This window comes from Pseudonaja textilis, chromosome 1 (genome assembly GCF_049901715.1).
Source record: "Pseudonaja textilis isolate UNSWEBS1 chromosome 1, rPseTex1.2, whole genome shotgun sequence".
NCBI lineage: Eukaryota > Metazoa > Chordata > Lepidosauria > Squamata > Elapidae > Pseudonaja > Pseudonaja textilis.
The window spans coordinates 236468108-236489518 of NC_141990.1; the positions used below are offsets into that span (position 1 = coordinate 236468108).

Below are 21411 nucleotides of genomic sequence, written 5' to 3' on the forward strand. Positions count from 1 at the left end.
TAGATACTATGGGAGACAGGAGGTCACTCAAGTAACCAAGCCCTATGCCATGAAGGGCTTTATAGGTGACAACCAACTTTGAACTGCACCTGAAGCAAACAGGCAAGCAGCTCACAAAGCAGAGGTTTTATATGGGCATAGGGAGGCATACCCAACATTGCCCACATTATATTCTGCAGCACCTGAAACTTCTGGGTGACCTTCAAGGGCAGCTCCATAAATCATGCAGTAGTCAAGCCATAAGGTGACCAGGGCATGAATGACTGGGGGGCTCAGTCTGCAAAAAGGTATAACTGAGTCTTTTAGCCTCAGCTGCTACCTGTCCATGATCAGGGCTTATGAGTCCAGGAAGACTCCCAAAGTGTGCACCCCTTTTGAGTGGGAAAGTACAAACAATAAGTAGGGTTGAGTCAGAGATGGTTCCTCCCCATCCAAACCCATATGACCTTATCCAATGTTTTCAGGTAAATGTTGAAAAGGTGGGAAGAGAGAGTAAAACCCAGTGGGATGCCACAAAGGATAGGACGAAGGAGTGATTTCCCCTTGTCAACCAAGACTTCCAGGAACTGGCCCCAAAGAAAGGAAAAGAACCACCACAGATCAGTGCCTCTGATCCCTAGCCCATGAATACCATAGCTGATGGTATTAAAAGCTGGTAAGAGATCAAGGAGCATGAGGATGGATGCATCATTCTATCACAGCTTTGCCATAGATCCTCTATAAACGCAACCAAAGCTATGTCAATACTAAATCCTGGCTGAAATCTTACTGAAACATAGAGTATCTAGAAAATCAGTTTACCCCCAGCAAAGGAAATGGACTTCACCCAGCAAAGAGAACTAGCTCTACTTGCAGCTTTAAAGAGATTCTGTTTTTTTGCTCCGAAGTCTAGGTTATATCTTTGAAGATATCTAAGTTGCATCTTCCAAACACATGCACATATGAAGGGGTTCACAAATGCACACACAGCTTTTTAAGGGAGTCTAATGATGTTAATAAAATTCTGTTGCAATGCTACAATATATGGTGTCCCCAATAAGTACATTAAGCTCTTTTGCCCCAATAGTGATAGGATTATTATTATGGCTAGGCAGATTATTCCAAAAGGTACTTCAGTTGCTGCATTGCTCTTTGAGGTCACTTGGCAATAAAGTGGCTGCCATTTCATTTACGTGCAATCCCATGCAACAGAAGCATTTTCCGTGTATGCAACAGTCATTTTTATTTCACAAAACTGAAGAAAAATAGTTCTTCTTTTAAAATCAATGTTCTACATATTTCCTTTATGTCTTAATAATATATTCAAAAGTACCACTCCAGAGGATTTTCACAGCCCTGCTAGGTATTACAAATAGGAGCAACCAGTCAAGGCAGAAACAACCAGATCAACTAGTAAAATATTCAAGTCAGCTACTTTAATACATTTCCCTATATTACAAGAATTTCTCCAGTCTTCTTGGGAACAAGTAGATAAGAACCCAAAGAACTTAAGTTGCGCAAGGACTCAAGGATAGTTCCCCGCTTGACCCCTCTTCCCTGCCTAGCTGGTAATTTCCCAACAGAGCCAAAAACATTTTAATGAAAAATGCTATGTCTTTTTGCTTTTACCCAAACTTGCTATTGCTCTCTTTTATGCACATATGAAGGGATCCTTGATTAAATGAATTATTAATAAAGCATTCCACATGATCCCTTGATATTAGGAAAGGGATCTAGTATGTACAGCCAGAAATATCCTGTATAATATTTGGCACATCAGAATTTTTCACAGCTCTGTAAATTATTTAAATCTAGTTTTATATCTATTCCAGTGTACAACCAGTTTAACTCTAATAACACTATCATGCACAAAATAGAGGCATTGCTGTTTCTAGAACAAGGGATAAACTCTAAATAAAGCCATGCGAAAAGGGCACATTTCTAACTAAAGAGGGAAGTCAGGCAACTGCTTGAAGTATAAATGATCTAGGATATCAACAATACTTGCAATTCTCAATTTGCTACCTAATAGTTCACTTACATATATATTATGGAATGCAAACTGATAACTCCTTTCATTTTTAATTAATGCCCTGTACCTTTTCTCTGAGGCCTAATTATATGTTTATAAAGAAATGGTTAGGTTTAAATATAAGGGCATTAACTGTATGTTTACTTATCAAATAGAAATGCAAAGGGAAAACATTAGTTATTTAAACAAAACCTCTGTAAATAGAGTTTCAAATGTATATCAGATCCTTAGGAATCAGCCCTGAAGGATCTATTTATACAGAAAGATGTTTTGAGAGGAGTGAATAGCTCTGATGAGCTTTAATGTGACTTTACTTAACATTTCAGGCTTTCAACTGGTTGATTTTTGTTTGTGTCTGCTAAAATCCTTATTTTATTCATTGGCAATTGTTTAGTCAGGAGACATTTCTCATCATCGTATGGTGAAACCTATGACGTACAATATTACTATCACCACTTGAAATAAGGTGTATGGTAGTCCTTCATCACTAAAGGATCTGAATTATACTACTGTTGGTTTTAAGAATATTGTAAATTCTGTTTGGGACATAATCTCAATACAGTTAAAGTTACATTTAACCAACAAACATATATGTCAGCGTGACATTAAACATAGCCTATATCTGTTTAATAATTGTCTATGTCGGAGAAGTATTCTGAAGCAATTTCATAAACTTAAGTATTTGCATAATCAATTGAGAAGCTCTAGTTTGTATTGTATCAAGCTGACCTTATGACCTATTCTTAAAATTAAAGCTTTTTCCAGCTATCAAACAAAAATCATGTCCTGAGATCTTTTTTTTAATTAGGACACTTTTTATAAGTACATTCATCACCAAGGTGATATGAAAATGCATTTAGAATAATATATACAAGTTTGATCTTCATTTAAAAAAAAAAACCCAAATACTCCTATCAAAAAGATTAAAAGATTTGGACATGCCACAGAACATGACTACTCCTTGGATTTGTAAAGCTTCCACATTTTATAGCTGTCTTAGCTTCACCTTGTAAGACTTCCACCACTCTTTAAAGATATCAACAGCTGTAAATGGATAACGTTTGTTGTCGAGAAGCCAGCGATAAAACAATGCCTATATGCCCTGCTTTTATATAGTTCCCCAAAGGCACTCTCGTCGGCTACTGACTTTCGATTTACTCAACGGGAGGATTTTTATGCGTTTACTACGACTTCGCCGCGAAGAAAATGGAAACAAAAATGAAAGTGATTCGGGGGAAAAAAATATTCCTTAAAATCAGTGACAGTACAATTGCTATTCTGCAATGGCAATCCACTACATCATTCAACCTTATAAATTCATTCTGGGGGGCGGGGGGGGGCACGGAAAAAGAAAAAGCTACCTTTAAGACAGAGTTAGAATTAGCACAGAGCCTATCGATTAAGTTTCCGCCTCTGAAATCAGTAGACGTAGTCCCTACTCGCTGTCCGTTCACAGCACACATTACCTGCAGCCCTTATGCTTCTAACGATGCGGTAGCACCAATTGTACCGCCAACCCCCGCTTCAATCTTTATGGCCCTGCGACGCCTTTTCCATATGACTTGAGAATGGAATTCCGGGACATTTCTTTATTCTCCAGCCCCGTTTTATTTAGAAAGCTTGAAGCTTACCGGCTGCTGCCATTCTTCCTCCTTCGCCTCTTGTCAGACGATGCTCTCTTCCTGACAAGCTGATGCAACCAAGGCCGTTTCCGGAAGCATAACTCCACCTCTGATCGTCACTTCTGGTAGGAGCAAGGTAAACCTGACGATTCACGGGCAAGGCAATCTTGAAAAGGCAGGGAAGCACCGTATACAGACAATTGCAAATAATATGCGAGGAGGGGCACACACAAAAAAGTACGTCAGTATACAGTAGGCAGATATATTTGTTGCGAGCCAGGAGTTTTTCGAGAATATAAGCTGAAATAAATGGAGCCACCATTATAGGCACAAATTGGATTGATTTGTTAGCTTTTATAGGATCTCATTTGTCTATTTTTATTGGTATTCCACTGTTCTTTTAAGAGAGAATTTAAAACCTATAGCAGGCAAGTTTATAAGACGTTTGCTTTGTATTTTGGGGTATTCAAGCTCAACTGATATTCCTTTATGCTCTCTACTTATGATTAGGCCACACAGTCAGCCAGATGTCTTTCTCCATCTGAGTCCTTCCGAAGAACTGGGATAAGCAGATGTTGTTTAATAATGTTACAGGTATCATCTTAAGATGTAAGCTGTTCCAAGTAAGGCTGCCTTTAGCAATTGACTGATGGTGATTTTGTCAATGCTGATGGTGTTCAAGTGCAGAACCAGATGTTTTGGAACTGCACTCATTGTGCCTTTCGCTATTGGGGTTATCTTTGTTTTCATCATTATTATAATTGGTCAGTCAGCCAGATGACGATTTGGTATTTTTATCCACCTAGTTAGCCAGTCCTTCCCAAGGATTGGGGATAGGCAGTTGTTGTTTGATGCTATTGATGTTAAAGGTATCATCACAGAATACGAAGTGTTTGGAGCAAAGTTGTCTTTTGCAGTTCACTAGTGGTGATTTATTATATTATTAAAATTAATTCAAATGCCTAGTATCTGGGAAAATCAAGTCTGCAGATTTCCTCTCCAAAAGATGAAGCTTTTTTTCCAATAAATAGATTTTCCTTTTCTTAAAGAAATTTTTATGAACATATACCTTAGCTTACCATAGTTTTATACATACAACCTGGATTTCTTTTATCAGCATTTACTATTTTTTGACTGATTGAACCATGATCCAACTTCAATCTTCTCTAGGCAAGCTCACAATACAAGCAATATAAATATAACAATTTACATGATAGATGGCAAATCTCATCAATAATACCTCTGTACACTGTCTGGGGCTACAAGCACAGTAGCCCAAAACATGAGAAGAAACCTGCTTTTAGGCACAAAGAATTTGTTTATTATTTTATGCTTTTCTGTGTAATACTTTGAATTTTCTTCCACATAGTTTTTATATTTACAATTTATTACAAGTTTAAGCTTACCTGGCATGCTGTTCTGACTTTAAAGGGAATTGTTGGGATTCAGCTATATTTTACAGAAACCTCCTCAACCACAGCAAATATTAAAGTAGCACCTCTGCTTACCTAGACCACAGGTTTGTTATGATCTGAAACTTGCAAAATATTAAGTCTGTGTTTACTCAACACATGTATCCTTTCTTAATATAATTGTGACCCAGAATAAAATTGGTGGCATAAACATTTCATTAAAAAACATTCATTAATCCAGTATTATAGGCCTGGATGACATACTGAAGCATAAGCTAGCCGTACAAGCTGTGTTTACATAACACACTAAACTAGAACATGGCTGGCTAGTTTGTTTCTATGTGTTATGTGAACATTGTCCTGGTAGAATCAAAGCCATTTAAGTCATTTTTTTTATGAGAAGTAAAAAAAGAGCAAGAAATATTAAGACTGAATGTATTGAAGGTGTGAGATTAGTAGAAGAATGTTAAGATTAATTTACATCCAATCTCAGCTTTCTTCATCACGCTCTTTATGATCTGTATCTGGGGCTGTCAAACTCCGGCCTATGGACCGGAAGCATTTAGCGAAGGGGGAAACAGTCGTTATGTCACGTGATGCTGCTGTGATGATGCAAGTTTGACACCCCTGATGTTCAAACAAATCTATTCTTCTGACATATGAGTGAAAGCGAATATATGTCCCATGATGTGCAATATGCGAACTGGGTCAATCACCAGGATCAGAGGTTTAGTCTTCCAAGCTTTCAGATTCATGCTGGAGCCCATCCTCAGGGAACTTCTCTCTAGCATGGTGTGTACATGTTACACGTTACATACTGTTACTCGTGCTGGAGCCCATCTTCAGGAAACTTCTGTGTAACAATGTGTAACATGTACACACCCTGCTAGAGAGAAGTTCCCCGAGGATGGGCTCCAGCATGAGTCTGAAAGCTCGGAAGACTAAACTTCTTCCCAGTGACTGACCCAGGTTGGATCCTGTAATATCAGTACCATGTCCAGACAAATCTTTAAAAATATATCCCTTCAACCTCCATCTCACTTCAGCTTCATCCCAAATCACTTAATGTTTATTTCCCTTCAGGCAATTATTCCTGAAACTCACCTGTAGTTCTTCAGTGGAGTCAAACACAACTGTTATAAGCCTTATTACAAAACAGGACACTGCAAAATTAGCTTAGCTTTTTTTTTGCCACTGGTTAACTTTTAATAGCGGTATTATCTAACAAGACTGAATTTTTTTTCTCATAAATCAACATTGCTTACTTTGTTTGTGAACTATGCCATAATGCACCTCTTTTTTTCTAAGTGAGAAGTATCTATTGTTTTGATTGTGTTCCAAAGTAGTAAGTTGAAACAAGTTAGCTCTAGGAGTAATCATTTTTTTTATGTTCAGAGGTCTACGTAGCTTTAAATAAGCATATTTCTTATACAAGTAGTCCTTGGCTTACAACCATAATTGAACCTCAAAATTCTGCAGCTAAGCAAGCCCATTGTTAAATGATTTTTCCCCCCATTTTAGTCTTTCTTGCCAGGTGTTAAGTGAATCACTGCAATTGTTAAGTTAGTAACAAGGTTGTTGCTAAGTGAATCTGGTCTCCCTGTTGATTTTGCTTATCAGGTCACAAAAGGTAATCACGGCTCCGGGTAAGTGCAACCATCATAAATATGGATCAATTGCCAAGCATCTGAATTTTCATTGTGACCAAGGGATGCTGCAAGTGAAAGACATTCATAAATCTTTTTTCAGTGATGTTGTATCTTCAAATGGTCACTAATTGTTCTAAGTCAAGAACCACCTTATTCAGTGCAAGTTTTAGTTTTGTTCTATCACCTCAGTTCTGATTCAGGGGTTTTCCCCGGGCATTCAGGATAGTTTTCAATCGTATGCAGAGTATTTATAGGCATAATAATGTATTCTGCTGGCAGAACATCTGTCAGTGTTATGATACAATTGGACCAAAATAATATCCCATATATGGTATAATAGTCTAAAAATTTTCATATTGTGCATTTTTTGGTAATTGGTATAATTTTCTTCCAAAATTAAGAGTAATTATAAAAACTAACAAATGTATGGTCCTTAGTTTATAAGAATGAAATTGTGTCCTAGTAATAAATTTAATAGATGACAAGATTAATACTAAGCAATAATCTGGTTTGTTTTAGCATATGGTATGAAGCCAATGATGGTGACTATGCAGATCACTACAGCTTATTCAACAAACCATAGCTTCACATGGTATGTGAAGCTATGGCTTGTTGAATAAGCTGTAATGATCTGCACATGATATGTATTCCTAGGCAAACTATGTGGAATTCTTGGAAATGTACAAGTGCTATCCATACTATTTAAAATTATTCCTTGCTCCACTCCATTTTCATTTCATTCCCTGGCCCGTTTCCCATTGACATACGCAATAAAGGAATCAGAACTATTTTTTTTATTAGAAAATACATACAAAAAGTACAGAATATGACACTGTTCACATTTGTTGTCTCTTTGGATATAAGATCACAAATGAAATATTACATTTCATACTATAGTAGCAAATGCGAACACAGTTCCAGCCTGATTCCAGTGGATTATATTTCAAGAAGTTTTACAGTTAAATTCCACCTACCCAACAGATTACCTGATTCTGATTCTGTTGAAAACTATTATATCCAGCTTCAGCCTGCTGTGAGCAGTTCACGTAATATTGAACACTGAATTTTGGTCACAATAGCATTTTTATAGAGGACAGTACAGAATCACATAAACCTGTAATTTCCAAATACTGACCAAGCTCCTATTGGTTCCTGCATTATCCATTGTAAAGTTTTTATGTTGCAAAATTCACCCACTCAGATATGCATTTCATTTCCCAAATAGGATCCATATTTCTTTCAACAACTGTGTTGTCCATTTACACATCCTCAGCCGAGGATACATGTGCTATAATAAATTGATGCGTAAAAAGACAGACTGTTTTCTGTCCAGTTTTTGCATAGTCAAAAAGAAAGAAAGAAAAACTAAATTAGTCTTCAGCTTCCTTTATTATTAAATCTTTGTGTTTTAGTTCTTTTATTATATTTTCATAAATACCATAAAGGTTCATTTCTTCCAGTCCAGCAAATATTTTATGAAAAGCTGCAACAAGTCCATTCCTGTCTCGCAAAGTTTTTAACATCTGATGATGCTGTTCATCAAAATGTTGAGCATTATCATGCTTTATGTTATCTATGTCATTGTCTGATAAGCCGCATTTCCTCATAAGTTTATTCCAATAATCTGATCCCACCAGGTCCTTTATTTGAAAATAAGCCTTCTCCAATGCTGCAATGCAATAAAAATGTATGTTAGATTTTTTTAAAAAATGAATTTTTACATGGTTCACAAGCTTATATACTTATGCTGCAGTTCAGATTTAACGACCTTCAGGACAAACGTCACATTTTTCTTCAATGTATATATTTGGCTTTCGGCTACATTGGCTGAATTTTTAATTTTCGAAAGCATGCATTCCTTCTTCTTTTTTAAAAAAGTACAAGTAGTCCTTGAGTTATGACCACAATTGAAATGAAACACTTGTTAAGTGAGTTTGTCCCATTTTATGACTTTTCTTGCCACAGCTGTTAAGTGAATCATTGCATTTGTTAAGTTAATAACATGGTTATTAAGTGAATTTCTAATCCCCATTGACTCTGCTTGTCAGAAGGGGGGATCACATGACTCCAGGACACTGCGACTGTCATAAATATGAATCACCTGCCAAGCACCTGAATTTTGACCATGAAACCATGGGGATGCTGCAACAGTTGTGAAAAGCATAAGTCACTTTTTTCAGTGCTTTTCAGTAACTTTGAATGGTCACTAAATGAACTGTAAGTCAAGGACTACCTTGTATGACAAACAACTCCCAAATCATGCCATTTAAGAAAGCTTACAACAATTGGGATAATTATAACAAACTGCAAAAAATACTTTTAAAAATGCACTAACGAGATATTAGCTTGTTAGAATAAAAGTATCTTTCCTTGCCAGAGAGAAGACAAAGAAGGGGCTATTCAAATACTAAAACCCTTTTCAGAACTTACAAAATTAACAGAACATTTTTTTCCCACCAGTTCTTAAAGTGATGTTCCAGCACCAAATATTTATTTTCACATTGAGTTATTTGAAATTATATATTTTGGGTAAATAGCTTTAGCAAAATTAACTACATATGATTATTAAGGTGAATTCTCACCCTAAATTGCAATTATAATTTGCAATTAATGGATACTACAAATTTATTATAGTTAGGAATGTGCGGTCATAAATTTGGCTGAGATTATCGCACAAGAGCAGCAGCTGCAGCACATACACATACACAGATCCACATAACATTCCACTACACAGTAAAAATCAGAGAATGCACTAAGTGAGTGTACTGCTTTATCTCCACATATACAAGGCAGGATGCAGAAGCTAATCAAAGCTGGTATTCCATCTCAGTGAAAAGCCTCTTTGCCTCTCATTGCTTCTATGTATACAATTCTCAGCATTCAGACCTTTATATCAATTTCTACACCATCATCATCATCATGATCTGTTCTCTAAAAAGAGGCAAACTGAATACAAATTTCAGCTTCTCATTTAGTTCCCAACAACAATCTCCACTATTCTGGAAGATCCTCAGACTTCTAAAACAGCTTTTAATGGGGAAGTATAGGAGAAGTTTTAAAAAAATGCAACAGTAAGGACATCCTATGAGCAGAGTTGTACATATGGCACAATCCCTCAACCTTTCTGGTTTTGCAGACTAGGAGGGGGACAGGGAGAGTGGATGGTTCTGCATGAGCCACCAGCAAGTGCACTGATCTCCATTTGCACGTTTGCCACTTGTGCAAATGGAGAGCACACGCACACATGCGTAGTCACCCATCACTTCTGCAGCCCAGTTCTGAACAGCTCATGACTCTGTAGTGAGCCAAAATCCAGGGATTGGGGACTCATGACTTATGGGAACTGAGAATCCAACTAGTAGCATGAACACTTTAAAACTACTGGATGGAATTAATACTTCAGGAATATTTCAAGAAGATGATTGAGACATTTACGTATCCCCTTACACTCAGAACAGAATCGTTATGACATTCTTAATATGATGTCCAATGAATGCATCAATTACATATTTGCTCAAGAGGCTTTTGCTGTTTATTCGATTTAGGAGATTAATTTAAATTATCAACAATTGAAAATATAATTTAATTGTCAATGTTAACATATTTGTTTGCGCTTGAATTACGATGTGTTGTTCAATATGACTTATTGGATGATAATCTGTAAAACAGTTATTTGATCTACTCACTTTCCATATGAGAAGTTTTAATCCTTACTGCAGGTTTGTTCGAGCTTTGTACCTGAAATTTTTTAAAAAGGATGATCTGTTGTAATTCAAAGTATTAAAAAAACATAAAATTTGACTCAACACAGCAAACTTGTTTTTTACAGATTAAACAGATAATCAGAGAAACATAGTGAAAATTATTAAATGGATTCCAAAGTATAGCTGACAAAATTTAAGCAACCTTTCTGTTTCTCAGATTCTACTTAAACTTTAAATTTCAACATAAGATGACGCTTTTTTTTTTTTACGCTACTAGAAAAAAGAGAGAAAAAGTACAAAACATGTATCACATGCTAAGCTGAAAGCAAGCAAATCACATCATAGCGATGAATGCACAGGCTAATAGGCTGTGGTCTAATTATCTGATATTCTGACATTTTGCCAGCAACTGTGACTAGCATCTTCAGAAGTAAAGTGAGCTCATTCAGTTCCTGCGCAGCTGCCTGTGACCTGACAAGAAGTGCACTGCACAGCAGATTACTTTGCCTCTGAAAATGCCAGACATGGTTGCTGGCAAAACATCAGGATATCTATTAGATCACAGCCTGTTAGCCTGGAACCTTATTGCCACAACACTGACAGCGGCCATAAAAGCCAGTATGAAAAAATCATATTATAGTTGAGTGTTATTTGTTGACCAGATCTGTAAGTGGGAAATTTACTACTGATAAACAACTTTTAAGAGGGCTCTTCATCTCCTTTGCTAAATAGAAATTTTAATTATTATCTCCCTGGCACCCAGTAAGAAAGTTTGTGCAATATGTTTATTTATGAAGCTCATCCAAAATAGCATGCAAATCCCATGTTACAAAAATAAATGTGTCTTTCCAGGAAACCATGGAGGGGAAGAGTGTGAGGCAAGAATGTTCTTCTGAAATGTTTGTATTTTTTTTTTCTTATGAAATAATTGATGGTGTGGAATTAATTTGCATTCTGCTGGAGAATTCTGAAGGAATCCTTAATGGGAGTTGCAGAAGATGCTAGGGCCAGGGCAATGCAACAGAAAATAATAGTTTTAAAATAGTAACAGTAAAAGAACATTCTACCAGGAATTTTTGGGCAGAGGTATAAGGTTTCCTGCTTTAAGCTGTTTTGTACTTTGAATATACTCTAAAAGGAATATACCAATATTTCCTGTCCTCAATGAAATCATATTTGGGAAGGGGGTAACCTTTAAAGGCTGCAGTTACTATATAAAGCTCACTTTAAGGGATAGAATGGCAAAAAAGCAGATAATAAAGAGGCAGGTATCAAGATCAGAAGTGTTTTCCTACATTCTAACTATGTTTCAAAACCGTGTTTCTTATAGCATCTCTAGGTCCATTTTGACTACTAGAATAACAATGGCGAAGCACTATTGTGGAGGCAAAGGCTTGGGTTAAAGCATAGAGTGATAAGTTACAAATCCAAAGTATGAAGGATGCAAATGTTGCTATTAATAACACAGTTCTAAACAGAAATATTGAAATTGACTTTGAGGTTGGGTGGCCATTTTGAGGCCAGAATACCTCAGGAAATATCTCTTCCCATAAAGTTGTTCAGAACCTGTCAAAACTGATCTTAGTCATCATACTGGCACACACTAGAAAAACTGGGTTTGAATTTCCTTTGTGAACCTTTTTAGCTAGCAGTCAAAATAGCAGACGAAGGCAAGCAGTTATCGTTTTTACTGCTTAATGTCTGCCTATATCCAGTTATTTCCGGCCATGGAAACACAGCAAATTCCTAATGTGGCAAATGGCTTTGCAAAACAAAAGCATCTAAATCCTTCCACATCAATTGCTAGAATTCTATTATTTAAGCAGGTCCTTTTGCTATAAGTTACTGTATTCCGCCCTCTGCTGCTATTTCAAAATACTACAAGTTTCACCCGGTATTTTTAGATGAAATTCTACCTGCTTATGTTATAATTGTCTTTCTCTAACCTATCTTCTTTCTCTAACCTATCTTATATGTTTTTATGGCTATATAAAATTTCAAGGGGTTGCTTTCCTTCAGTGAATATCTGTGTGAACCAACATTTTTAATTTGCTTTAAAAAGCCACACATCTCCACTGGCATCTAAAATTAGAAGTAACTATGCTGCTTTGCCTCATTTCTAAGCCTTCATCCAGCAGTTTCAGTAGCCTAAAGAGGTTTGCCCACATGTGCTGCTTATGCACTTCTTCAGGCCATCCACCAGAGGAGACCACTAAACAGCACAAACCACTTTGAGGAGAACTGTGTTGTTTCTGTGACGCATAATGTTTTCTCAAGACAAAGAGTTTCCTCACATGGGCCTAATATATTCATAAAAGGTCGCACTGTAAGTGAACACATACTATTTCAAACTGTTCTGCTTTGGAAGAACCCACAGAACAGTAGTAATTATTAATTATCTAGCAATTTTCTACTGAAAAATACCTACATCATTCCTTCCACTGGACTGCCCACTTGAACAAACAACCTTGACTGATGATGACACAGGTGGCCTATTTGGAAGGTCTTGTTCCCTATTGTCCATCTCCAAATTCTCTCTCTTCGCAGTTTCAGGCAGTCTGTCCTGAGAAACAGCAGTGCCTTCAATTGTAGAGTTTACATTCTCGTTGCCATCAGGTATCTGCAAAATAAAGAAATAACCCTTTTGGTAGGAAATAGTAATTGTTGTTTTTTTTTAAAAAAAGTCTGAATTTCTAGAAATGTTCAAAGGGAGCTGCATGTTAATAATACAATGTTACACATTAAAAATGCCTCTCCATTTAATTTAGTTAAATTCTCTTCCACCTAAGTGTTTATAGCCTAGGTCAGCAATGAAGTCTCCATTGTGCCCCAAGGTCAAAAATTAAGACACAAATTTTGACACTTGAAATTTCCCCAAACTGCAAAAAATGGCCTGAATATTTTGGCCCTGACGACTCCATTATGTCAGGTTGTTGCTGAGCATACTTCTTGCAACCCAAGGCTGAAAAGAGCAGTGCTGTGAGGCATCTTATTTGATTTTAATGTGTCTAAACTAATAGCCACCTATTAAAAGTCATAGTTCCAAAGTGTAATTGTGTAATGTGTGCAGCCAGTGATGTATCTTTTTAGGCATCGTGATTCAAAAGCTTGGAGATCAGACTTGGTTCCTAACCTGACATCATCCAAGAAATGGACTTGGGGTGGGAACGGTGCAAATTTTCTGACCTCAATTCCTAATAAAAAGTAATTGTAAAAGGAGCCAGACAAAACACAAACAGATAAAAAATAGTCTGAATAATGTGGCAATTAAAAATGTCAGTGGAAATGAAGTGCTCAATTTCTCAAGTCAAATGAAGATATCTACACTACATGTCTGGAAACGATTTTGATCCTGAAATGTTTACCACAAATAACAATGACAATCTGAAGAAAGGACCAAAGTATATCAAGGTGTGTGCATTTCAAAAGGATAAATTATTTTCCAAAGTCCGTTTATTTGTTCTTGAGTAAGTAAGTAATAGTTTATCTGTATGCTTATTTTAAAGTCTGTACCTTGAAGGGATTAAAAAAATCCATAGAACTATAATTCATGCTTTTACTTGCTGAAAAGAGGTCATTGGCCACGTCTCTATAAGTAAAGAGTAGTTGGCCATCTATGAGGAACATTGTCATTCAGGTATAAACCCCATTTCTGGAGCATGTTAAATGATCCAACAAGCAGTTGGGCCAAAACAAAAATCAAATACAATTTGCTCCACACAATGAATAAAATTAAAATTAAATACATTGCTCTCCCCAATTTCATCTGCCTGCTTCTCCAGATCTAATAGAATGGACATGTCATGGGTTCTGTTGTCCAGGGAGCCACCTTCGTTGGGCCTTGGGTAGCAGGCCTCTTCTGATGTGTTCACCTTGCGGAATCCTCCCCCTTCCATCCCACCAAGAGATGAGATCAGCCTCATTACCCCTGAACTTCCAAAGATCCCTCAAGATTTGTTATGTCAGCAGACCTGGGTACCCGGGGGACTGGTGAACTCGTGAGGTGGTTCCATTATTACTTCCTACATCTATTGTTTTTTTTTTTCTTGTTTAGTTCTGTTTTTAAAGTTTTTTTTAACAATTTCATGGTTTTAGGTAACTATTGTTTTAGAAGATCGTTATATTCCACCCAGAGTCATAATTTATGAGATGGATGGTCACATAACTTTGATTAATTAATAAGTTAATGCAATTACAGTTGCTCTAATCTGAACATCAACTGAACATCTAATAATCAGCAGAGACCTGCTAAAACTGGGTCATTTTGATGACTGCAGAAAAATCAGTGAGGAAAGTATGAGTACTTTGGCGGAGTACTCATGGTGGCGGGAGGGGGCTGTATTGGAAGGTCTGGCAGCGCAGGCGGCTGGAGAGTGGGGGAAATTCCACAGCTGCTGCTGGGACTGGGGTTCAACTACCTGACCATCAGCAGTCTGGTGTGGCCTCCTGGGGACAAGGGGCCTCTCTAGGCTATTGGCAGCCGCAGCCATGGGCCAGGAACCCACCACACCTGAAGGCCACCCATGATGGGGACCCTGCCAGACTGGCTCTATTCATATGCCAGGTAATTAGTCCAGCCAGCAGTGAAGATTGAGGTGGAGCAACAAGCCAAGGGGGGGACCAAACTCTGTCACGACTGACCTGACCCAAACCCTGAAAACCACCTTACTGACTGACCCCTGGTTCCTAGAGAACCAACAATGGTTAACCCATTGGGTGGGGATTGGCATGGAAGTACACAGGTATACTATTGTGCTATCATACTAAGAAAGTATGAGTATTTTCTGGATTAATGTTCCAAAACAGAGGGACAGCTACAGAGGCTTACATATCCTTTTTCCTTTACTCTTTGAAGAGGTGGGTTCCTAAGCAATCACTTCCTCCCCAAATGCATAGGCTAGGCAGATTTCACCTGGACAAGATGGGTCCTAAGATAATATGGAGCTAAGCCATATAGGATTTTATCAATGACAAACCAACACTTATTTGGGGGCTGGAATCTAATGGTTGGAATTGGTCGCCAATGCAGTGACTGTAGAATTGGTGTTGTGACAGCAGAGGCATTTGAGTGCTGATGTTCTGGTTATTCCCCATGTGGCATTAAAAATTAATGTGGAGGGAAAATACACTGGTGGGGCACAAAGAAAGCTAGAGGTCCATGTGATATTAGAACCCGCTGAAGATGCAGCTTGTAGTGAAAGATGAAAAACAAGGCTGTTTTTCTCATGCGCATCATTAATTGGCCTTGTTATACATGAAAATAAAACGTTGATGTCTTCCCAGTAACTATTCATACTATCAGTTTTACAAAACTACTATCTGAGAAGAAAAGCTGGCTGTATTGCTTCTTGTAAACTTCTCATCATTTTGGCAGGACAGAAGCAAGCTAAAAACATTAGTTATACTCCCTTAAAAATTAAGTACACAAATGCTTACCAAATGGTCTGTGAATTCTTCGTTTTCTGGAGAGAAAAGTATAGGAAAAATACACATTAGTATACAGATAGTCCTCACTTAACATTCAATCATCCAGAAACTATTTGGTTACCATGGTGCTGAATGAGGGGGATTTATGACAGGTCCTAGCTGCAATCATCACAGCATTCCTCCGATCATGCGATGGCCATTTGTGATCTTCATGGGCAGTTTCCAACAAATAAAGTCAGTGGGGAAGCTGGCAGGATGTCAAAAATGGGGATCACACGACTGTTGAATACTGCAGCCTGATGGGATTTGCCTAATAAAGGTCACTAGGACTACTCTCAAGGGGACGTGGTGGCTCAGTGGCTAAGACGCTGAGCTTGTCGATCAGAAAGGTCGGTGGTTCGAATCCCTAGCGCCGCGTAACGGAGTAAGCTCCCATTACTTGTCCCAGCTTCTGCCTACCTGGCAGTTCGAAAGCACGTAGAAAATGCAAGTAGAAAAAATAGGGACCACTTTGGTGGGTAGGTAACAGCTTTCCATGCACCTTTGGCACTTAGTCATGCCGGCCACATGACCACGGAGACATCTACGGACAGCGCTGGCTCTTTGGCTTTGTAACGGAGATGAGCACCGTTCCCTAGAGCCGGAAACGACCAGCACGTATGTGTGAGGGGAACCTTTACCTTAGGACTACTCTCATAAGTTGGGGTGGGGCCATGTTTTGCCTTATGATTGTGTTGCTTAGCAATGGAATTCCTGGTACCAAATACAGGTAGTCCTCGACTTACAACAGTTCGTTTAATGACTGTTTGAAGTTGCAACATCTCTGAAAAAGTGACTGAGGACTGTTTTTCACATTTATGACCGTTGCAGCATTCCCCCAGGGTCATATGATTTATAATTGGATGCTTGACAACTGGTTCATATTTATAATGGTTGCAGTGTCCTGGGGTCCGGTGATCCTCTTTTGTGACCTTCTGGCAAGCAAAGTCAATGGGGAAACCAGATTCCCTTAACAGCTGTGTTACTAATTTAACAACTGCAGTGATTCACTTAACAACTGTGGCAAGAAAGGTTGTAAAATGGGGCAAAACTTACTTAACAATATAAATGTTGGGGCTCAATTGTGGTCATAGGTTGAGGATTACCTGCACCATCAGTAAGCGAGCAATATCCATATCAAATCTTTGTACGGGGAAAATGGCAAGATTTCACTGCTAAATAAGGGATCACTTATTTAAAGCTAGCTGACTTGATAACCTGATGATTCCTCTCATTCCATTAATACTGTTATCAGCCCTGGTCTTCCAATTAAATGTATAGCTGTTCATTATTCAGCCATGATATTCCCCTCTGAAAAAAAAAAAAAAATTGGGGCCGGCCAAAAGAGACCCCGTGCTGCGTGCCAAGAAATTGCACACACAACACCAACGCCACACACCCTTCCTTTCCAGATGGTCAGGTGTGGATCAGCTCCAGAGCTGGGCAGCTGCTCCCCTGGTGGCGGGGCCGAGGCTGCCACCCGGGGAGCGCCCACTGCTTTCCCTCTCCAGGGCTGGGAGGTGGCGTGTTGCCCTGCCCCATGTGGCCCCCGCCTGGCAGCGTGCTTCTTGGCACGAGACAGCCCGGGTTGCCCAAGGAGCCCGGCCGGCCAAGCGAGGGGAAGGCAGTGAGGGCCCTGTTGGACTGGGGTGGAAAACCCGCTTGGCAAGGGGCCGGGGAAGCCTGCGGGCGGACCAAGCACGCTGGGAGGCAGAGATTCAGCTGAGGCCGTCAGACGGAGAGACAGCTGGTCTGCTCTGGTGCCGCTGCTGCCGTTGCAAAGCGCCACCGCGGCTCTTCCTTTTCGCCTTTCCCTTCCTGAGGCAATGCGGGACTGGAGCCATGCCGGCGGTAGCAACTCCTGACTCAGGGGGCCTCCGAATGGGGAGGGGAAGGAGGAGGAGAAGAGGGGGTAAAAGGGGGGGGGGCAATTCCCCCAAAAAACAGAATTCCGATTTTAATAGGAAGAATATCATGTCTGATTATTGTACTTCTTCCTTTGAAATTTCTGATCCTGCATTCTGCAAGAACTTTGGACAGGATTGCAACCTTATGCAATGGACCATGGGTTGGCACAAAGGAGGCTAATGGGTAAGAGGAACTAAGCAATCTTTGTCCCATGGGTGAGGATTCTTTAAAAGAAAGGTTTACTTTATGTTAATATATCCATCCCAATAATCAAGTTTTGAAACAAGCATTTTCAGCTTCCAGTTTGTAATTCACATATGTTTTAACCTCATAGGCCTCCAGCAAATATGTACATTTCTCCAATTGGCTTAGCATGTTGTGTGAAGCCAGCTATTACATCTTATATGCACATTTTAGTGCAATCTGAACATCCAGCCAATTGATACTTATTCAGCCAACCTTAGTTAAGCAAACTACAGCTAAACACAATGTGCAAATCCAACTCACAAATTAGCACACACAGTTTCCTGCTTTGGGTCTCCCAATTTTTCTGTACTTTGGTTCATTTAATGTTAGATAGCTAAGTATTTCATATTTAGCAATTCATCAGGAAATTACCTTTCTTCATTACAGAATTGTGTTTTCTCCATTTATATATGATGCAAACCACCAAGGGAACCAGTGCAAGTAAAACAACAGGTATGATCCAAACCCATGGAAATGAGGCAGCTGAAGCTTCTAAAAGACAAAATAGGAAGCCTTTAAACAAATTAAAGATAATGGAACTCTTCTACGTATGCACTCATAACATGCCAAGAATGGAGGTTAGATTTATAGATAATGGTACAGCTATATGAACCTTGCCATTAGTTTGAAGATTGTTTATGGCTAAGCATGTTGCATATACCCAATGTATTCTTGTTTATTCAGGAAAACGTAATTTTGCAAATCATGATTTACCATAATGAATAAATCCAGGCAACTGCTTTGGGAAACAAAATTAGCCAGAGCTTTACAGAAACTTACAAAATTATTTCTGGAGCACAATGTAAAGGAAGAGAAGGCATGCCCACGTCCATACAGAAGATAATCTGGTGTCCTCCAAATCATTTGACTTACAACTCCAATAACCTTTTGCCACTGATCATACTTGTTGAGGTAATTCCCCGTTAGGAGAATGAGCGCATACAGGGAGACGTAGTGAGAGTAATGTTGAATAATATACACACAGCACACAGATACACTGTACAGTAAATGTAGGTTTTTACTTCCAATAAACGTTTAAGCACAGTCCAAACAAGCAGTCCAAGTCATTCACAGTTTTCAGTTCAGGGATAATCCAAATATCAAAGTCCAGTATCAGAAACAGTTCAGTAACAAACTTATATCAACAATCAGTAACAGTCATTAGGAGGAACGGTAATACTCTCCAACAGAAAGGAACAGAAACTCACTGAGACAGACTAAACAACCCAGGTTTCTGGCTCCATCTTATGGCCGTTTGAGAAACCACACCCAATTACAGATTTAGTATTCTCTTAAAGGCATAGTATTAAAATGTCTATCCTAGTTTATATATTTCCAACCCAAATAACTGTTAGGTGACTTACATTTCTAACAATACTAAGGCTGGTTGGGGTTTAATTCCAAAAAGGTAGCAGCTTCTTCCCAACAGAGAGAAAACAGAAGTAATGTACTAATAACGGGAAGGAAAATATCCTAGCCATACTCTTTTAATGTACCAGATTAAGGAACCTCTCAGCCTGGTATTTTTCCAAAATAGACTGCAGCAAGTGTTTGGGTTATGACTCTAATTGGGGCTAGAATTTTCACTGATAAACAAAGAAGTCCTTAAGTGAAACATTGACCATACTGTTTAATGACAGTAGCCCCAGCTATCCAGTCATTAGGTGGGGACCTCACACTTCTCCTGTCCTGCATGAGCTGCTTCTCCTTCAACTCGGACAACTGCAAAACAAAATCACTTGAAGTTGATTTTGCAGTCTTCCCGTTGTTTGAATTATAATTGTCAGCTGGTGCTCCGTTCAAAATCCAAGAAAGAAATACTTAGACTCTTGTAATTAGAGAAAAGATACCTTTTACTGGAAGTTAGTGGTAGCAACGAGAAAATTCTGAATCAGGGGAAATAGGCACGTACATCACATATATCAAGGGAGTGAAATGTTCCCACCCCCAACAGTTCAAACGGTTCTTCCAATTAAAAGTTGTGAACTTGATCATGTGAACATCTCCAGGTGGTGATGATTAGTTGACCTTGGCTTACTCAGATAAAGGTTTGCAATTGCGCAGAGAAGAGAAAGCTAAGCAGGAATGAGAAATCCTCCCCAGTTTATACAATATCAGCTATTAACACTTGCAACACTTTCCACCCCCCGTTACTCATGGCAGCCAGAAAGAAGCAAAGGAAAGGAGGAAGATCTTGAAGGCTGACATTCGGCCCTCCTAGAAAAAAGACGTTAGTCCTGTAAAAGAGGGAAAGATAAAAGGCACAACTTAATAACCCATTAACATAAAAGAGACACGTATCTAGGGTTTATCAGGATAATTAGAATGAAATGCTCTGACAAGCTTAGGGGCTCTAACATCTTTTTCATTGACCCATTCCGCCTGGGACAAAGGAAAATGCTTCCAAGCAACCAAATACTGGAGTTGACCCCTCCGTCGTTGAGAGTCTAGAATTCTCTTTAACTTCAAAATGTTGTTCACCATCAATAAGCAATGGTACAGGAGGGTCAGTCTGGGTTGGTCTCAGATCAGAAGTATGTTCAGGTTTTAGTAAACTAACGTAGAAAACCAGGTGAATTCGTTGAAGGCTTTTAGGCAATTTCAATTGGACTGTCACAGGGTTTACAATTCGTTCAATCGAGAAAGGACCAACATACTTAGGACCAGTTTCTTTGACTTTTGAGTGGTTTGTAGAAATCTGGTGGACGAAAAGACTTTATCGCCCACTTGATATGGGTTTTGTGGAGTCCTCTTTTTATCTGCAAATTTCTTATGAGCGCGGTGTGCATCATCCAATGCTTTACAAATGACTGGCCAATTAAGCTGGAGTTGTGTTATCCATTCATCCAATGACTGAATACTAGGCCTCTCACAAGGGAGCTCAGGTATGGGTACAAAGTCTTGTCCCGACGCCACCTCGAAGGGGGTAAATCCAGTACTACTATGGATAGAATTGTTATATGCCACTTCAGCGAATGGCAATAGGTCAGTCCAATTATCTTGCTGATAATTTATGTAACATCTAAGGTATTGCTCCAATACCGCGTTAGTTCTCTCACAGGCCCCATTGGTCTGGGGATGGTGGGTGGAGCTTAATCCCTGGGCGGAGCCTAATAACTTCAGGAACTTCCTCCAAAAGTTCGAGGTAAATTGAACACCCCTGTCAGAGATTATGCATTCAGGAACCCCATGTAATCTATAGATATGCAATATAAACAGTTTAGCCAACGTTTTTGTAGATGGAATCTTCAAACAAGGTATGAAATGTACTTGCTTAGAAAACAAATCAGTTACCACCCAAATAACTGTGTTTCCCCGCTTTTGGGCAATTCCACTATAAAGTCCATAGAAATTTCCTTCCATGGAGCCGTTGGTCTAGCCACATTTTGTAAC

The 21411-nt window shown here is 38.8% G+C and overlaps 2 protein-coding genes across 3 annotated transcripts in view; both read right to left on the bottom strand.

Moving 5' to 3' along the window:
* CARS1 (cysteinyl-tRNA synthetase 1) overlaps nucleotides 1-3718 on the bottom strand; it is a 39197-nt gene extending 35479 nt beyond the window's left edge. For both annotated transcript variants that reach the window (XM_087920202.1, XM_026706541.2), the window contains exon 1: nucleotides 3643-3718. In XM_087920202.1, the coding sequence (XP_087776328.1) occupies nucleotides 3643-3655 (13 nt within the window). In that variant the 5' untranslated portion in view covers nucleotides 3656-3718. The remainder of the gene's footprint in view (nucleotides 1-3642) is intronic.
* Nucleotides 3719-7473: 3755 nt separating this feature from the next.
* LOC113440268 (tumor necrosis factor receptor superfamily member 6-like) overlaps nucleotides 7474-21411 on the bottom strand; it is a 32333-nt gene continuing 18395 nt past the window's right edge. The window contains exons 6-10 of the mRNA XM_026706546.2: nucleotides 18391-18510; nucleotides 15835-15860; nucleotides 12827-13018; nucleotides 10381-10432; nucleotides 7474-8363 (exon numbers count right to left, since the gene is read on the bottom strand). Coding sequence (XP_026562331.1) covers nucleotides 8065-8363; nucleotides 10381-10432; nucleotides 12827-13018; nucleotides 15835-15860; nucleotides 18391-18510 — 689 coding nt within the window. The 3' untranslated portion in view covers nucleotides 7474-8064. The remainder of the gene's footprint in view (nucleotides 8364-10380; nucleotides 10433-12826; nucleotides 13019-15834; nucleotides 15861-18390; nucleotides 18511-21411) is intronic.